The 13,800-nt window shown below is 57.7% G+C and overlaps 5 protein-coding genes across 9 annotated transcripts in view; 2 read left to right on the forward strand and 3 right to left on the reverse strand.

Annotated features, from left to right (window-relative positions):
- Positions 1-530, reverse strand: part of NME3 (NME/NM23 nucleoside diphosphate kinase 3) — a 1,618-nt gene extending 1,088 nt beyond the window's left edge. Inside the window, exons 1-2 of the mRNA XM_003790778.3 lie at positions 153-530; positions 1-74 (exon numbers count right to left, since the gene is read on the reverse strand). The exon at positions 1-74 is cut by the window's left edge and continues 13 nt beyond it. Of these exons, the coding sequence (XP_003790826.1) occupies positions 1-74; positions 153-198 (120 nt within the window). The 5' untranslated portion in view covers positions 199-530. The remainder of the gene's footprint in view (positions 75-152) is intronic.
- A 64-nt stretch (positions 531-594) lies between these two features.
- MRPS34 (mitochondrial ribosomal protein S34) lies at positions 595-2,214 on the reverse strand. The gene is made up of 3 exons (XM_003790901.3): positions 1,853-2,214; positions 1,610-1,652; positions 595-1,237 (listed from the first exon to the last, which is right to left on the reverse strand). Exons 1-3 carry the CDS (start codon positions 2,171-2,173, stop codon positions 945-947), a joined length of 657 nt encoding a protein of 218 aa, XP_003790949.1. The 5' UTR covers positions 2,174-2,214; the 3' UTR covers positions 595-944.
- Positions 2,215-2,239: 25 nt separating this feature from the next.
- EME2 (essential meiotic structure-specific endonuclease subunit 2) lies at positions 2,240-11,029 on the forward strand. 3 transcript variants are annotated; one of them, XM_023513843.1, is made up of 9 exons: positions 2,240-2,557; positions 2,866-3,008; positions 3,421-3,513; positions 4,361-4,452; positions 4,607-4,700; positions 4,870-4,985; positions 5,167-5,356; positions 5,436-5,502; positions 10,732-11,029. In XM_023513843.1, the coding sequence occupies exons 1-9, from the start codon at positions 2,311-2,313 to the stop codon at positions 10,734-10,736; spliced, it is 1,047 nt and encodes a 348-aa protein (XP_023369611.1). In that variant the 5' UTR covers positions 2,240-2,310; the 3' UTR covers positions 10,737-11,029. The 3 variants fall into 3 exon arrangements, with proteins under 3 accessions (XP_023369611.1, XP_023369610.1, XP_003790950.1); XM_023513842.1 differs by lacking the exon at positions 10,732-11,029 and having other exon boundaries at positions 5,436-6,328; XM_003790902.3 differs by lacking the exon at positions 10,732-11,029 and having other exon boundaries at positions 2,240-2,545; positions 5,436-6,328.
- Positions 6,559-12,564, reverse strand: SPSB3 (splA/ryanodine receptor domain and SOCS box containing 3). The gene is made up of 7 exons (XM_012805769.2): positions 12,473-12,564; positions 10,885-11,022; positions 7,902-8,079; positions 7,609-7,796; positions 7,415-7,517; positions 7,210-7,335; positions 6,559-6,905 (listed from the first exon to the last, which is right to left on the reverse strand). Exons 2-7 carry the CDS (start codon positions 11,008-11,010, stop codon positions 6,559-6,561), a joined length of 1,068 nt encoding a protein of 355 aa, XP_012661223.1. The 5' UTR covers positions 11,011-11,022; positions 12,473-12,564.
- Positions 12,565-12,895: 331 nt separating this feature from the next.
- Positions 12,896-13,800, forward strand: part of NUBP2 (nucleotide binding protein 2) — a 7,529-nt gene continuing 6,624 nt past the window's right edge. The window contains exon 1 of one of the 3 annotated variants that reach the window (XM_003790903.2): positions 12,896-12,999. In XM_003790903.2, the coding sequence (XP_003790951.1) occupies positions 12,984-12,999 (16 nt within the window). In that variant the 5' untranslated portion in view covers positions 12,896-12,983. Of the gene's footprint in view, positions 13,000-13,296; positions 13,326-13,800 lie in introns of those variants that run through there. The other 2 variants (XM_012805772.2, XM_012805771.2) reach the window with 2 other exon arrangements.

Below are 13,800 nucleotides of genomic sequence, written 5' to 3' on the forward strand. Positions count from 1 at the left end.
CTCGCCCACCAGCCGCCGCTGCACGCCGTCTGGCTTCACCGCCAGAAAGGTGCGCTCGTGCACGCCAGTGTAGACTGCGGGGACCAGGACGTCAGGCCGGCCCAACACCGCCCGCCCCCTGCCCCCGCCCCACCCCACCCCGCCCCACTCACTCGTGGGGAAGAGACTTGCGAAGATGGTCAGTACCAAGCAGATCATAATGGCGGCCTCAGCTCGGCCGGACCAGGGCCTGGCGGAAGCTGCGCGGGGCGGGGCCTGTGCTTAAAGGGAACTTCCCCGCTACTGCCTCCCTGAGGCCGGCGGGGAGGGCGGGCGCCGGCAGTAAGGCGGCGCAGTCCTGCTGTGGATCTTGAGGCTACTTCACTTGCACCCCGGGAATCCAAGGGCCCTGGGGAGCCGGAGGGCAACTGCGGAGGCCAGGTCACCTCCAGCCATTCAGACACTGACTCCCCTATCCCGCTCAGGTCTTCGCATTCACCCCCCTCACCCAGCTGGGGGCCCCAGGCACTAGGTCAGCGCAAGACCCCATCAGCCTTTCCCGCAGTCCTGCAGACAACCTGCCCCCAAACCCAAACGCAAAGAAACCACAACCCAGGCTCGTCGTGTTTCTTTATTCTGTGCGCAGCTTCTGCCTGGACACACAGAGTATTAGGAAAGGGGGACCCTGTGCTCCCTGGCTGCTTTGCACTTTCCTCCAGAGCCTCTTCAGCCAAGCCCAGGGTTCCTCAGTCGTAGGTGGCTGTTGGGGCAGCAGAGCCAGAGGAAAGACAGGTGCAAAGTCTGCCCCAGCCCTCTCCACTAAGATGTAGAGCCTCAGAACCAATCACTGGAAGGTGAGCTCTAAGCTCAGAGAAAGCTGACTCTGGTGTAGCACAAAGGTTGTCTTTCTTCACAATGGTCTCCATGACCTTACACCACTCAGGCAACCTGCTAGTTCTGGCATTTTAGACCAGGGTGCCCTTGGCCTTTCTCTTTGCCTCCAGTTTTGCAGGGTAGTCCCAGGGTTCTATGTGTATTCTCTCCAGGTTCAACATAGGCTCTTCAGTGCTAGTATCCCCATTTTTACGTCGCTCTGCAAGAATGATTGCCCGAAGGAGTGGCGGGTAGGGCACAGAACGCAGGCTGTCCTCCGAGACTAGTGTGAAGGCGGTGAAGGCCTCCTCCTCATGCTTAGGTACCAGCCGCCAGTCATGGTACATGGCCTGTTCTATCTCCCGGGCCTCACTCTCTGTCTTCCCTGGAGAAAGAAAGAGAGCTTGTTTCACTGGTTCCTTAACAGTCTGTGGTCTACACCTAACTACCCATTAGATTCCCAAGACTTACCTTTTTTTTTTTTTTTTTTTTGAGACAGAGCCTCAAGCTATCACCCTGGGTAGAGTGCCATGGCATCACAGCTCACAGCAACCTCCAACTCCTGGGCTCAAGCGAGTCTCCTACCTCAGCCTCCCAAGTAGCTGGGACCACAGGCACCTGCCACAACGCCCGGCTATTTTTTGGTTGCAGCCGTCATTGTTTGGCGGGCCCGGGCTGGATTAGAACGCTCCACTTTAGGTGTATGTGTCTGGCGCCTTAGCCACCTGAGCCACAGACGCCGAGCCTCAAGACTTACCTTTGAAGGTGAGGATACCCCAGGCCTTTCCGTGGTCCAAGTTCTGCAAAGCAGTGGGAAGCGAGTCATTTAGGAGGCTCCTCGACCTCTGGAGATTAGGTGGCAGGATCCTCGTGCATGGAGGAGAAGGTACTACTGCCCCTACAAGCTCAGTGTCTGGGAGGCGATGCCTGCAGGGCTAGTCTGGACCGACCAACAGGGCACATCCCCGAGTGGCTGGGAGGAGTGCGGGCACACACATACCTGAGCTGTGTAGTCGGGCCGGACCCGCGTGAGGCGCCAGTAACACGGTTCGTCGTGCTGCCACAGCCAAGACTTGCGCGTAACTAGGCGGCCCAGGCCGAAGAGCGGGAGGCGGCCCAGCAGCTGCAGGAGGCGGCTCTCGCGGCGCACGTCGGTCCAGGCCCGAGCGGGTAGCTGGCGGCCTGAGAACGGTCGCGTCAACGTCTCATAATCCAGAGCATAGCGCTGCGAGTCGCGCGGCCGCTCCCGCTGCTCGCGCAGAGCGCGCACACGGCGGGCGAGCTCCGCGATCAGCCGCGGGCGAACCTTCTTCCGCGCCATGGCCGGTCCGCGGTCTAGTCGTTCCAGCCGGAAGCCGCCTCCGCTACAAACCTTGAGGCCCGCCCACCACCGGAAATGGCCTGTGTGCCCGACAAAGGCGTCCGGGCGCGGCCGGAGAGGAGGAGACCTGACCGGGTATGGCGTCGGGAACATCCGGCAGTGCCCCGGGCTCGCGCAGGGGTCGGGGCGGGAGCCGCTCGCGGCGGCCCCCAACTTGGGAGCTCTCGGACTCGGACGCCGAAGACTCCACCAGCGCAGAGGCTGCCGAGAAGGCCCGGGACCCAGTCGAGAAGCGCCAGGTGGCAGAGGAGGCGCTGCGGCTGCTGCGGCCTGACCAGGCCCTGAGGCGCCTCACGGTGCGCGTGGACCCAGGTGTGGCTGAGGGTGAGGGTCCCCGCGGGGTCAGGCCGTAGCCGCCACGTCCGCACTTTTGCCTGGAGCTCGGGCGTTGGAAATGCCCTTTCACCGCAGGGAAGTTGTCTGCGGTCCGATGGGGGCGGAAAGAGGCGCCCAGCCGGCTGCCTACTGCCCGGGACTTCGGGGCCGGCTTTCTACCTGGGCTGGGTTCTGCTCTCCTGAAGCCTGCAAACAATGAATGTGGGTGTGGCAGGCTGCGACGCCCACCCAAATAGGTTCCTCCTGTGAGTGGAAGGAAGGAGTGGCTGAGTTCTGTCTCCCTCCGGTGGACCCAGCCATTCTGGAAGATGCGAGTGCAGACGTCTTGATGGAGGCCCTGGAGGCTTTGGGCTGTGAGCATCACATCGAGCCCCAGCGCCCCACGCGGAGCCTCCGGTGGAGCCGAATGAAGCCCGACTCTTGTCCTTGCCCCTACAGCGTGAGTATCCCGGGTGACTGCAGCAGGAGCCCCGTTTCCTGGGTTTCCCAAAGGTCCGCCCCGGGATTGAGTGCGCTGCATCCAGGGTTTCCTGTCCTAGAACCGTCCCAAAGTGTGGTTGGTGTTATCGTGCACGTCTTGCAGATGAGTACACTCAGAACAGGAAACGCTGAGTGCACGGTGCCCAGACCACCCTGCTGGAAAAGAACAGGGCTGGGCATCAGATTCTCAGTTCAGGAGCTGCTGGAGAATGTTCTGAACCCAGTGAGGCTGTGGCCATGTACCAGTGTCAGTGTGTCTGAGTTGGGCTTGGCTGCGGCCATGTACCACAGAGCTGCTGGGCTGCCCAGGCAGAGGCCCTAGGGTGCACAGGCAGAAGGTGGGCAGCATTGCACCCTGATTGTTCCCACAGGTGTCTCCTGAGGTGTGGGAGGCAGAGGAACCTGAACTGCTGCTGCTTCTGGAGCCTGAGGAGTTTCTGTATGGCGTCGCCCAACTGACTCAGGTGATTGGATGCAGGCAGTAGTTCTTCTCCACAAATCATGAGAGGCTGGGTTCCTCAGCCAGTTTCTGCCCTACGGAAGAGTAGCTGGAACAGGGAATGTGGGAGGCTGGGATCCCTCTCTGGTTAGAAACCATGGAGAGATTGAAGATGAGATGAAGAAAGCCTCCGAGCCTTTTTGGGCACTGGCAGGAGGTTCAGCTACTCTTAGAGGAGCCTTAGCTGCTTCTGGAAAGCTATAGCAGGGAAAAGGTCCTTAGGAGAGTAGGGAGGCTCAGGAGATGAGGGCAATGGACTGGCCAGGAACCTGGAGCCTGATTGGAAGTGTCCATGCACAGCCGGGGGCAGTATTGACACTTGACCTTAGCGAAAAGGCCAAGAAACGATGGGGGAGGGGGCAGATTTGAAACTGACAGGGCAGCCAGTGAGCAGCAGCCTTGGCTGCAGAAGAAACAGACAGTGGTCTGGTGATGATTGTGCCAGTTCGTAATCAGGTTAGATCCTTTGTCAGGTTCCAATGTCCAAGTATCAGCCCTTGTCAGGCATCTGCTGTGTGCCAGGTAAATGCCAGGGTAGGGTGCAGAGGTAGACCAGGAATGAGGGGCTTTGTCCACCCCTTCTAGAAGCCTAGGATATGTCCAAGAGTTTTCTTTAGCTCCCTCGACCTCAAGGGATGGTTTTCTCAGAAAGAGGTGACAGGGCAGAGGAAGTGCTGCTGGGCTCCTCCTGCACCACTGGCTTGCTCTTGTGCTTGCTGGTCTTGTGTAAAGTGCCTGTGGCCAGGTGGCCCGTGGACCCCACTGTTGCAGCCCTCCCCTGACCAAATGTGTGCTATACACTCTCTCTGCAGGTCTCTAGCCCAGCCTGCACTGTGCCCTGGAGCTTTCCTGAGATTCCCTCCTGCCCCCATCTGGCCATCATTGGGCTGGACGCTTACCTGTGGTATCACTCACCCTGATGCCTGGGCTGGGACAGGGGCTCAGGGAGGGTGGGGGTCATCTGGAGGCTGCTATGGGCTCTAGAGGGACAGGAGAACTCAGGGAGGGTAGGACCTGTAGAGAATGGTGAGCCCAGAGGGATGGTCATCTCTGCTCAGGTCTCACCAGCCCATCCCCAAGGAGGCACACCAGCCAGAGAGTCCAGAGGTGGCCCATGCCAAGGTGGCTGTTGGCTGGCCAGAGGTGGAGGAGGTGAGGGCCAGTATGGATTGGTGAGTTGGTGGGCCTTAGCTGTGGCACTTGGGCTGCCCTCTGCTGGGTTTGGTTCCCAGGATGGTGTGTAGGATTGATCTGAGGGGGGACTGAGTGTCCCCAGGGGATCCTTTCTCCAGCCCCTGCCCAACGCTTGCATCCTCCCCAGGCCTTGGTGCTCCTGCAGCTCCGGGCAAATATAGATGTGTTGCTGGTGGCCTCCTGGAAGGAGCTGAGTCAGCATGTCTGCGCCATCACCAAAGCCCTTGCTCAGCGCCCCTTCAAGTGTGTACTTCTGCCCAAACTGCAGGAATGGGAGGGGGAATAGGGTCACCTGGAGGTTGTGGTGCCTTCCTGGCCTCTTTGAGGTCAAAGCAGGGCTGGTGGGCTTTGATGCATGCTGGGAAAGGGGTGTTCAGGAAAGGTGGAGTTGCTAAAAGATCTTTCTGCTCTTCCCTGTCTTCAGGCAGTACCAGGAGTCCCATGCCTTTTCCTTCTGCACCGCAGGACGCTGGGCAGTGGGCAAGCCAGTGACAAGAGATGGCACAGGGCTGCAGAGGGCCTGGTGGAGGCAGATCAGGCAGTTTAATCGGGTCAGCCCAGCTGTGGCTGATGCTGTTGTCAATGCCTTCCCCTCCCCCCGCCTCTTACAGCAGGTGGGCTCCCCACTTATCCCCTACCCCATGAAGGCTAGGTCCTCCAGGCCCACCTGCTCATCCCTATGCCTGCCCCTAGGCACTCAAGGCCTGCAGCACAGAGCAGGAACGCATGGGCCTCCTGGCTGACCTCCCTGTGAAGGCTGGTAAGGGCACACGGCCCCGTAGAGTGGGGCCTGACCTCTCCCATCGCATCTGCCTCTTCCTGACCACCACCAACCCTGACCTCCTGTTGGACCTGGGCTCCTGACCACAGCTGCAGGACGTGGTGGGGCCTCCTCTCCTGTCTACCAGTAGGATGGTACACAGCCTCAGGGACTGACTGGATGGGATACCTTGAGGGGCAGGGAGGGGGCAAAACTAGTACCCTTAGCCTAGGAAGGGTTCTCACTCTCTGGGTGGGTGTGACCTCACAGGTAGAACAAAGGGTGACAGGGAGAGTTCTTGAATAACGGATGAGCAGATGAGCAAGTTATTGTCTACTAGGTAGCATGTAGGTAGAGGGTCTGGGCAGTGAGGGGGCTTCACATGCCCTTGGCCCAGGACATAATGGCCATGGGGAGCCTAGCAGCAGGGCTCTATGTCCAGCTAGGACAATCTGGGGGGCAGCAGAACAGCCAGGTCCCCTATGCCACCTGGAGGCTTAGGTGGCATCCTCTGAGAGAAGCAGTTAGGAAATTTCTAGGTAGCAAGGGTGTCAGGATGGAGTCAGACGCAATAGGAGAAAACCCATAGACGACCAGTGAGCCCCAGGCCTCCCTGTGTGGGTTTGCTTAATCTCACAGTTGTGTGCATGTTAGAGTTAGACTCTTATGTTTATTACAGTCACGGAAGTCTCTGTGACAGAGGAGCAGCCAGTCACATGCAAAGCAAGTTAGGAAAAAACCAAGGCCACAGAAACAGGACAGCCAAACTCCAAGGAGGCCCTTCTCCTCAGGCAGCAGATAACAGCCCCCTGGGAGACTCAAGGCTGGGCAGCTGCTTCCCAGCCAGCACAGGCAGCAGAATGGACTTAGACACTCAGTGGCCTGTGGCCCTGGAGGCTCTATAGGAAGGGCTGTCCTGGCCTCAGAGGAGGCTGGGAGATGGCTCCAGATACTTCCCCTAACTCCTCCCTCTCCTGCCCTGGAGTGTGATTGGAAGGAAGGGACAGAGAAAAGAGCTGTCCCAGCCCAAGAAGGCAATTTTCATTGGAAAATAAGTTAGGTCCGTCGGCAGCGTTTCCTCTGGCAGGGCCTGGTCTCAGGGCTGTTGGGACTGGCTACAGCCACTGCCTTGGGTGTGGGTGCTGGGGACTTGCGGTAGCTGCAGTTCATGCTCAGCACCCAGCCCAGCTTGTTGTGCAGCACCTGCTTGAGGCCAGGCGGCAGGGGTAGGCCCTCAAGTGTGTCCCCTGAGTCTGGCCGCAGCTGCCGCAGCCGATAACAACACAAATATTGCAGGGAGGTGACGCTGGCACAGGAGCGGATCACCTTCATGCTGCTCTTGGCTGCTGTGGAACACACCATCGGGTAGAACTTCTTGTTCTGCAGCTTGGTAGCTGCCACTCCTGGAAGGGAGGGGCCCAGCCTGAGCCCTGAGCCAGTGAGAAGGGCAAGGAAGGGTCATGCTGCCCGATCAGCCCCTCAGGCATCATGCTAAAGTGACCTCGTAAGCCACTGTGCAACTGAGTGGGATGTTGGTACTCACACCTTGGTCCGTGAGATTCCAGCCTGGACTTGTACTGGACCCTGGCCCACCCTCTGGGGACCCTGGGACTTCCAATTCCTAGGAGAAAGCCTTTCAGGAAGACTTGGGTGCCTGTCTCCATGCAAGGTCATGACGGGGAGAAGCTGTGCCCTTGCCACCCTCACCTATGCACTTCCTGTTCTTGAAGAAAGTCAGTGTCCCGTGCCAGGTGTCCAAGTGCACACCGATGATGGAGCCCTGGCCAAACCTCGAGGAGAAGCTTGTCTTGTCTCCCTTGTGATGAAGGAGTCCTAAGGGTAGTGGGGCAGGGGTAAGCCCAGGAGCCTGGCCCTGCCCTGCTCTACCTGCCCCACCCTGGGCTGCACACACCTGTGTAGGAGAGTCCCCAGCTGTCCTCATCCCTGCCAAGTAGGCTGCAGAATGTGTGATGGTACTTGTCTAGGTCCACATCTGATGTCCCAATGCCCACCATCTAGGAGCAATGGTGCTGGGCAGCGAGGCCTCCAAGGCCACCCTCTGCTCCACCCCTGGGCCAAGATACCCCTGGGCCTATGGCCACTTACCATGTCAGTGCCATAGACAGGTGAGGTCATCTTGATCTCCCAGAAGTGCTGGCCTTCCCCCAGCTCCTTGGTGCCCCGGATGGCTGCAGTGCCGCAACTGTACTCCATATGGAAGCTGACTTTGCGGTTGTCGCAGCTCAGCAGAGTGGCTGAGGATTTATTCAGGTCATCCCATACCCAGTCAAAATCTGTAAGGAGAGGCCCAGGCTGGGGCAGCTGCTAGAGCTCCCCTAGGCTCACCCCCAAGCCTACCCACTGGCATGATCCTCATGGCACAGCTCACTGGCACTCACACTCGTCTTCCTCCCCACAACGACAGTCCTTGCCCCGATGAGCTGTGTGCAGGGTGCTGCAAGAGGTGGCCTCACTTTGGCCGGCACAGTCACAGAAGGACTCTCCAGTCACAGGCACGGCGCTGGGGATGGATGGTGGCAGGGGTGCATTCTCAGGGTCGGACTCTGAGTCACTGTGCTGGGAGGAAAGGATGCACTGTCCTGCCTGCCACCCACCTTCTACTGGCCCTGACTCCCCCCATCCCCCACCCTGGGGACTGGAACAGTTCTGATCTGTTGATGATGGGGCCTAGAAGAATTGCTTGGTGTCCCATGTGCACAGCATGACCTTGCAGTGCCCCCAGGGCATGGCTCCTGCCCACACCTAGTGCCAGAACTGGCAAGGCCACTTCCCCATAGGTCTAGAATCAGTAGTTCCCTGGAGGTCCAGCCACTAATGAATACTCAAGATAGTGCCCCAGGCTCCCTACCCAGCTTTGTCAAGGCAGGTTGTATATGAAGAAGCCACAGGGCAGCAGCACAGGTGCCCCCAGATAGCAGCTGGCTCACAGCAAGGACCCAGCCTGTCCATGGCAGGGGTTGCTCTCTCATAAGGCACAGTAAGCATGTGCTACGGGGAGGCAGGAAGCTGGGGTTCAGCTGCTACCTCTAAGGGGCTCAGTCCTTATGGAAAGTTCTTTAAGTCCTAGGGTTCTGATCTTGGCCCAGTGGCCAGATGCCAAGACTGAGCTGGTCAGGTTCTGACAACAGACTGACCTACAGACCCACCTAGGTCAGCCAGGTTTGGTTCCTATGAGCCTGGATCCTTCCCGTGCCTCTGCTGGCTTGCTCACCCAGCCCCTGTAGGCTCTGACCCATGCCAGGCCTCAAGACATCACAGCTGGGCTCAGCCACAGCCAGCAGGGCCTCAGCCTCCTTTACCATAGGTAGATCCCTGCTGCCCTAAGAAAGCTTATATTCCCACCACAGCATGTACCCTGGCCTGCTGTTTACATCCCTGTTCTCGCCACCCTCTTGTCACACTGGCTCCCATCAGAGGGCTCTGTACATCTGCCATCCCCTCTCCTGAATAGAACTATTTTTTTCTCCAAGTAGAGAGGATAGTTAACCACCTCAGTGAGGCTCTTCCAGACCTTTCACCTATTTCAGTTTCTTCTCATTGCACTTCTCTGAAATTCTCCTTTGTCCTGTTTCTGTACCTTTTTCTATTAGAACAAAAGCTCTTCAAGGGAAGCCTGTTCTTCTCATCTTGCCTTTACAACCGCACAGTGGCCACAGTTACTAAGTGAAATGAATGAGTCAAGAGGAGAGACAGCTGAGTAAGGAGGTCTGTGTCAGAGATAGGCACCTGTGGGGAGATGGGTAGCCCCCTCAGAAACCACCTGCAGCATGTGCTGCCCCAGAGGGGGCCTGCCTCTTCAGGAAAAGCCACAAAGAGCCAGGACCCACGAAGCTCATTCAGCATCCAGGCAAATGTGGTCTATCAGGGACCAACTTTAGAACAGCTGTCTTCTGAAGAGGAGGAGGATCCTACCCTGTAGAGAAGGCAGACCCAGAGGACTACATGCCTCTGGCATGGAAGGGGATCGCCCCAAAGCCAAGGCAGGCCCACTGAGTCAGAAGCCAGGGTCCAGAACTGAACCCTAAGGCTATCACCCTAGCTCCCTGGGAAGGAGAGAGACTTGATCCCACTGGCAGCTCTGTGTGCAGAGGTGTATGTCAATTCAACCTTCCAAGGTGTCCAGAATGACCTGCCCATGCACATGTCTACAGGCCCATTTGGTGACAGAGGACAAGCAGCATGCATGTGTCAGAGACTGCCCCCAGCCTGTAGATACCACCTGCCTGCCATGGCCATGAGCCTATAAGATGGGCAGACAGCAGCCTGCTCAGCCATGTGACTAGTGGGAGCTGGAGGCAGGAAAGGAATGTAGGCCTGGCCTCTCCCTGTTTGGAGCAGGTTGGTCAGCAAACTATGGCTTCTGATCTTCCCCCAATGCCCAGTGGTCCTGTAGGGCTAAGGGAGAAGCCTTTGGTTGGAGGAGAGGGACCTGGTCCCTTCCCAGGACATTTGGCTGAGACAACAAGGCAGAGACAAGTCACTCAAGCAACAGCCCCACCAGCTAATGGCCAAACTCTTAATCTGGTCTAAGGTATATCTCGAGAAAATAGCTGAGAAACCTCACCCCCTTCTGCCTCATTGCCACCCATCAGGCAGAAAGGCAGTATAGCCTATCCCAGGGGCCCTGCCACAGCAGACATCAGCATAACCCAGCAAAGCCCACAGGTACACTGGCCAGTCCGGTCTATAAACACTTGAGCCTCTCCATGGACCTTCATATTTGGGGGCCTTCCTGAGTGGGAGAGGCCTAGGAATTTTGGTTTTCAAGAACCAGGGCTTTGGGTGGTGCCTGTGACTCTGAGTAGGGCACCCACCCCGCAGACCGAGGGTGGCAGGTTCAAACCCGGCACTGGCCAAACTGCAATAAAAAATAGCCCAGCATTGTGGCAGATGCCTATAGTCCCAGGTACTCGGGAGGCTAAAGCAAGAGAATCACCTAAGCCCAACAACTGGAGGTTGCTGTGCGCTATGATGCCATGGCACTCTACCGAATACATATTTGTACTGGCAGAAAAAAGATCTAGCAGTTCAGTTAGTAGCTATCTTTGGAAACTGGTTGGGTAGACACAATGGAGAATTTTTGTTGAATGAACTGACCAAAAACTACCAACCTCCATGAACTGCATTTGTCAGAGAAGAGAGAATAGAGAAGAATATGGTGCTTGTTCTAAGGTCCTGTCACTCCTAAGGCTGTGTGTCTTTTAGCAGGTTAAAGAACCTCACTGAGTATGGCACACCCAGGATTCAGTCCCGGGTCTGCTCCATCCTTTGGCTTCAGGAACTTCTTTATGCTTCCCAGTCAGATAACACCTGCCTCAAGCTTCTCCACACTTCATTCCAGCCTTGTCCACTGGGACCTACCTGCCCATCAGAGTCGTATCCCCAGTTAGTGGTGCCTGCCAGAGCCATAGCTCGGGCATCTGCATCTCGGCGGGCTGCACTCAGGACAAAATGCCATGCCCTGCTGCTCCGGGGGCGTCTGGCCATGGTGAAGAAAATCTGGGGGGGACAGGTTCTGAGCAAAAGAAGACATGGAGGCTGTAAGAATAGCCCCTAGCACCACCACCCCCAGGCCTTTGTCTCAGCTGCTCTGCAGGTTGGGCCACAGACCCACCTGGAGGCAGAAGCCAGGCAGATGCTGAGCCAGAGCTCCAGAATTGTCCGCAAGTCTGTACCTCACTCAGGTATCTGAGCACCTTGATAAAACCTAGGTAGATGGTGTGAAATGCCATCCAGACGTCCATGACTCCGGAATGTGACTCTTAGGCCCTCTCTCTCTGGCTCTTCACGAACTTGGCTGCCCCGCCTGCATCTCTAACCTTTACCGGCTCCGCCTCCATTGTCCAATTTGACAAGTGGCATCTCCAACCTCCCAGTTCTTCATGCCAGAAACAGGGCAGCCATCCATCCTGACACACCCTTCCTCCTGCCCACCATGACCGGATGCCACCCATTGCACTTGAGTCTCTTTCTCGCTGACAGGCAGCCCCACCATCATCCCCTGGACTGCATGACTCAACTTCCACTTCACTCACTACAGCCAAGTTCTGTTTTGAAACACAAATTCTAAAACCCATTTGTGCATTGCCATTGCTCTTGGAATAAAATGCAGAATTCTACGAAGTCTGGTTCTCTGCTTCCTCGAGTCACCCTGCCTCCTGTAAGTTGCCTGCTGGTTCCTGCCCTTTCCCCCAAACGCCCTTCTCCACCTGCTTAAGGCAGGTCCTACTCTACCTTCAGCCCTCATCTTCCAGATCCAACTTAACGTTGACACGCTGATCTCTGGGACTATCTAATGCCTGGCTCTCCCCCGGCTGAAATCCCAATGAGGGCGGGAACTGTTCACCACATAAGGACGGGCTAGGGCCACGGACGCCCCAAGCATCGGGTGGGTGAACGATCGCAGGTGCAGTTTCCCAGTCCTGGGAGCGCGTCCGCGGGCAGCACCAGGCCCACCTCCGCCGATGCCGACTACGCCTCTACCAGCCCGCACTGAAGCTCGCGGCTCCAATGGGCTCCCATCCCGGCTTAATCTCCACTCGCCACATTTGCCGCACACAGTAGGCGCCACGTGATGCACGGCGAATGAATGGCCAGCCGCGGCTGTCACCGCAAGAAGCCAGGCGGCCCGCGCCAACCCTGGAGGCCAGAGGCTCGCACTAGTCAGGCCTATTTCCTGGTTCTCGTGGCCCGGCCCGTGTGGGCCTGGGAGGAGGAAAGGGCAGCCCCGCGGTCAGGAGGCTGGCGCCGAGCAAGTCCGGACTCGGGGCGCTGAATCGGCCGTTCGGAGGAACAAAGGGCGGGCGGGCCTGACAGTGCTGGCGGCCGCCGCTCCCAGGCCGGCCAGGCCAGCAAGGTCAGCGCGCGCGACTCGCCTCGAGCCCTCTGGGGTCCGTGGGGCCCGACCCAGGCTCTGGGAGGCGCTGACCACAGCCCCGCCGCCGCTCACCTGCAGCCGCGCCGCCGCCGCGATCCGCCGGGTCGGCGGTGACCTACTTTCCGCTCCTGAGCGGGACGTAAACAATCCCCGCCCCCCGCGCCGCATTGGCCCCGGCTACCCGGGCGAGTGCGCCCGGCTCCGGGCTTCGGGTGGAGGGCGGGTCTCTGGCCAGCGCGGCTACGGCCGACAAGTTGCAGGGCCTGTCAATCCTCATCCCATGCTCCCATTGGTTATATCTCAAGCAGTGGGAGAGAAAGTCTGCGCGTCCATTGGACGTCTCCCACTAGCGAGCGTGGCACGGAAGTAAGCTCCCGGAGTTTTGTCTAAGCCGGAACCTGCGGGCTGGTCTGAGGAACACCTCCGGCGATTAATTGGCTGAAGGAAGAGACAATAGTCTTATCAAGATGGGGTAGGGGCGGGCTCGAGCTGCCCATTGGTTCGAAGGCTCTTCACTCTGGTTGGGGCGCACGGTCCTCGGGCTGAAGCGGCCGGAAGCCGCGAGTTCCAGCCTGGTGGCGGGATGGAGGCAGCGGCAGGTCAGTTCGGGCCCGGGACAGTTGGCCGTTCGGGCGTCGTCCTCGCCAGATGGGGCCCACTGTGCTTTGCCTTTTCGCCAGGGTGGCAGCGTACGGGACGCGGAGACCCCACCAACCTACGCTTCCCGGGTCTGAGGAGCGCGGGCCCCGGCAGAGGCGGGGCCAGAGTGATCCCCGCGGTTCCGGCTCTAAGGGGAGCCAGGAGCAAGTCCCTGACAGGCTGCAGCCAGCGCAGCCCGCTTTTTGTTAACCATGCTTTTCTGTTTACAGCGTGAAGGTTGCGGAGGCGTGCGTGCTTTTGCGTACGTGGTGCTTGTGAGTAGCAGGTGCTCGTTGTAACCGATGGTGCTGTAGGGCCAAGAGCAACTCAAGAGGAAGTGTTGTTTCTGTAACCGTATCTGTAGAGTGCGCAGAAAGTTGTTTTACCTATTTTTTGAATGTAGCTATTTCCCTGTCTTATGCTACGGGATTTTAATTTGGTAGCCTGGTGACGCCAAACTTGGGATTTAAAGTTTGGGGAAGACTTAAGAAGAAGTCTTGTTTGAATATATAGTATTGTTTAGAAAAGGGAAATTAGTTGTTTCTTTGTAGAAGTAGTGTTCTATCTAAGCCTTTTAAAAAGTGAAATTCTTGGGTGCGACAGAATAAATACAAACAGGAATATCAGAGTTTGAACAGATTAGTCAAAGTAGACCTTTGTAAGTAGTGGTCGCTACATTTTTCTTTCTTTCTTTTTTTTTTTTTTTTTTTTGAAACAGAGTTTCTAGGGGGGAGGAGGAATCTTACCTTGCCCATCCATTC

This window comes from Otolemur garnettii, unplaced genomic scaffold, assembly GCF_000181295.1.
Source record: "Otolemur garnettii isolate 467f Iridium unplaced genomic scaffold, OtoGar3 scaffold00044, whole genome shotgun sequence".
Lineage (NCBI taxonomy): Eukaryota > Metazoa > Chordata > Mammalia > Primates > Galagidae > Otolemur > Otolemur garnettii.

Excerpts from the sequence above, each read along its gene's own strand:
- EME2 (XM_023513842.1), top strand. The coding sequence starts at position 2,311 with ATGGCGTCGGGAACATCCGGCAGTGCCCCGGGCTCGCGCAGGGGTCGG. Across the intron at positions 3,514-4,360 it reads GCGTCGCCCAACTGACTCAG|GTCTCTAGCCCAGCCTGCAC; the intron begins GTGATTGGATGC and ends CTCTCTCTGCAG. Across the intron at positions 5,357-5,435 it reads CCCCCCGCCTCTTACAGCAG|GCACTCAAGGCCTGCAGCAC; the intron begins GTGGGCTCCCCA and ends GCCTGCCCCTAG.
- SPSB3 (XM_012805769.2), bottom strand. The coding sequence starts at position 11,010 with ATGGCCAGACGCCCCCGGAGCAGCAGGGCATGGCATTTTGTCCTGAGT. Across the intron at positions 7,518-7,608 it reads CTGTCTATGGCACTGACATG|ATGGTGGGCATTGGGACATC; the intron begins GTAAGTGGCCAT and ends CATTGCTCCTAG. Across the intron at positions 7,336-7,414 it reads CTGGGGACTCTCCTACACAG|GACTCCTTCATCACAAGGGA; the intron begins GTGTGTGCAGCC and ends CACTACCCTTAG.
- MRPS34 (XM_003790901.3), bottom strand. The coding sequence starts at position 2,173 with ATGGCGCGGAAGAAGGTTCGCCCGCGGCTGATCGCGGAGCTCGCCCGC. Across the intron at positions 1,653-1,852 it reads GGCCCGACTACACAGCTCAG|AACTTGGACCACGGAAAGGC; the intron begins GTATGTGTGTGC and ends ACTGCTTTGCAG. Across the intron at positions 1,238-1,609 it reads GGGTATCCTCACCTTCAAAG|GGAAGACAGAGAGTGAGGCC; the intron begins GTAAGTCTTGAG and ends TTCTTTCTCCAG.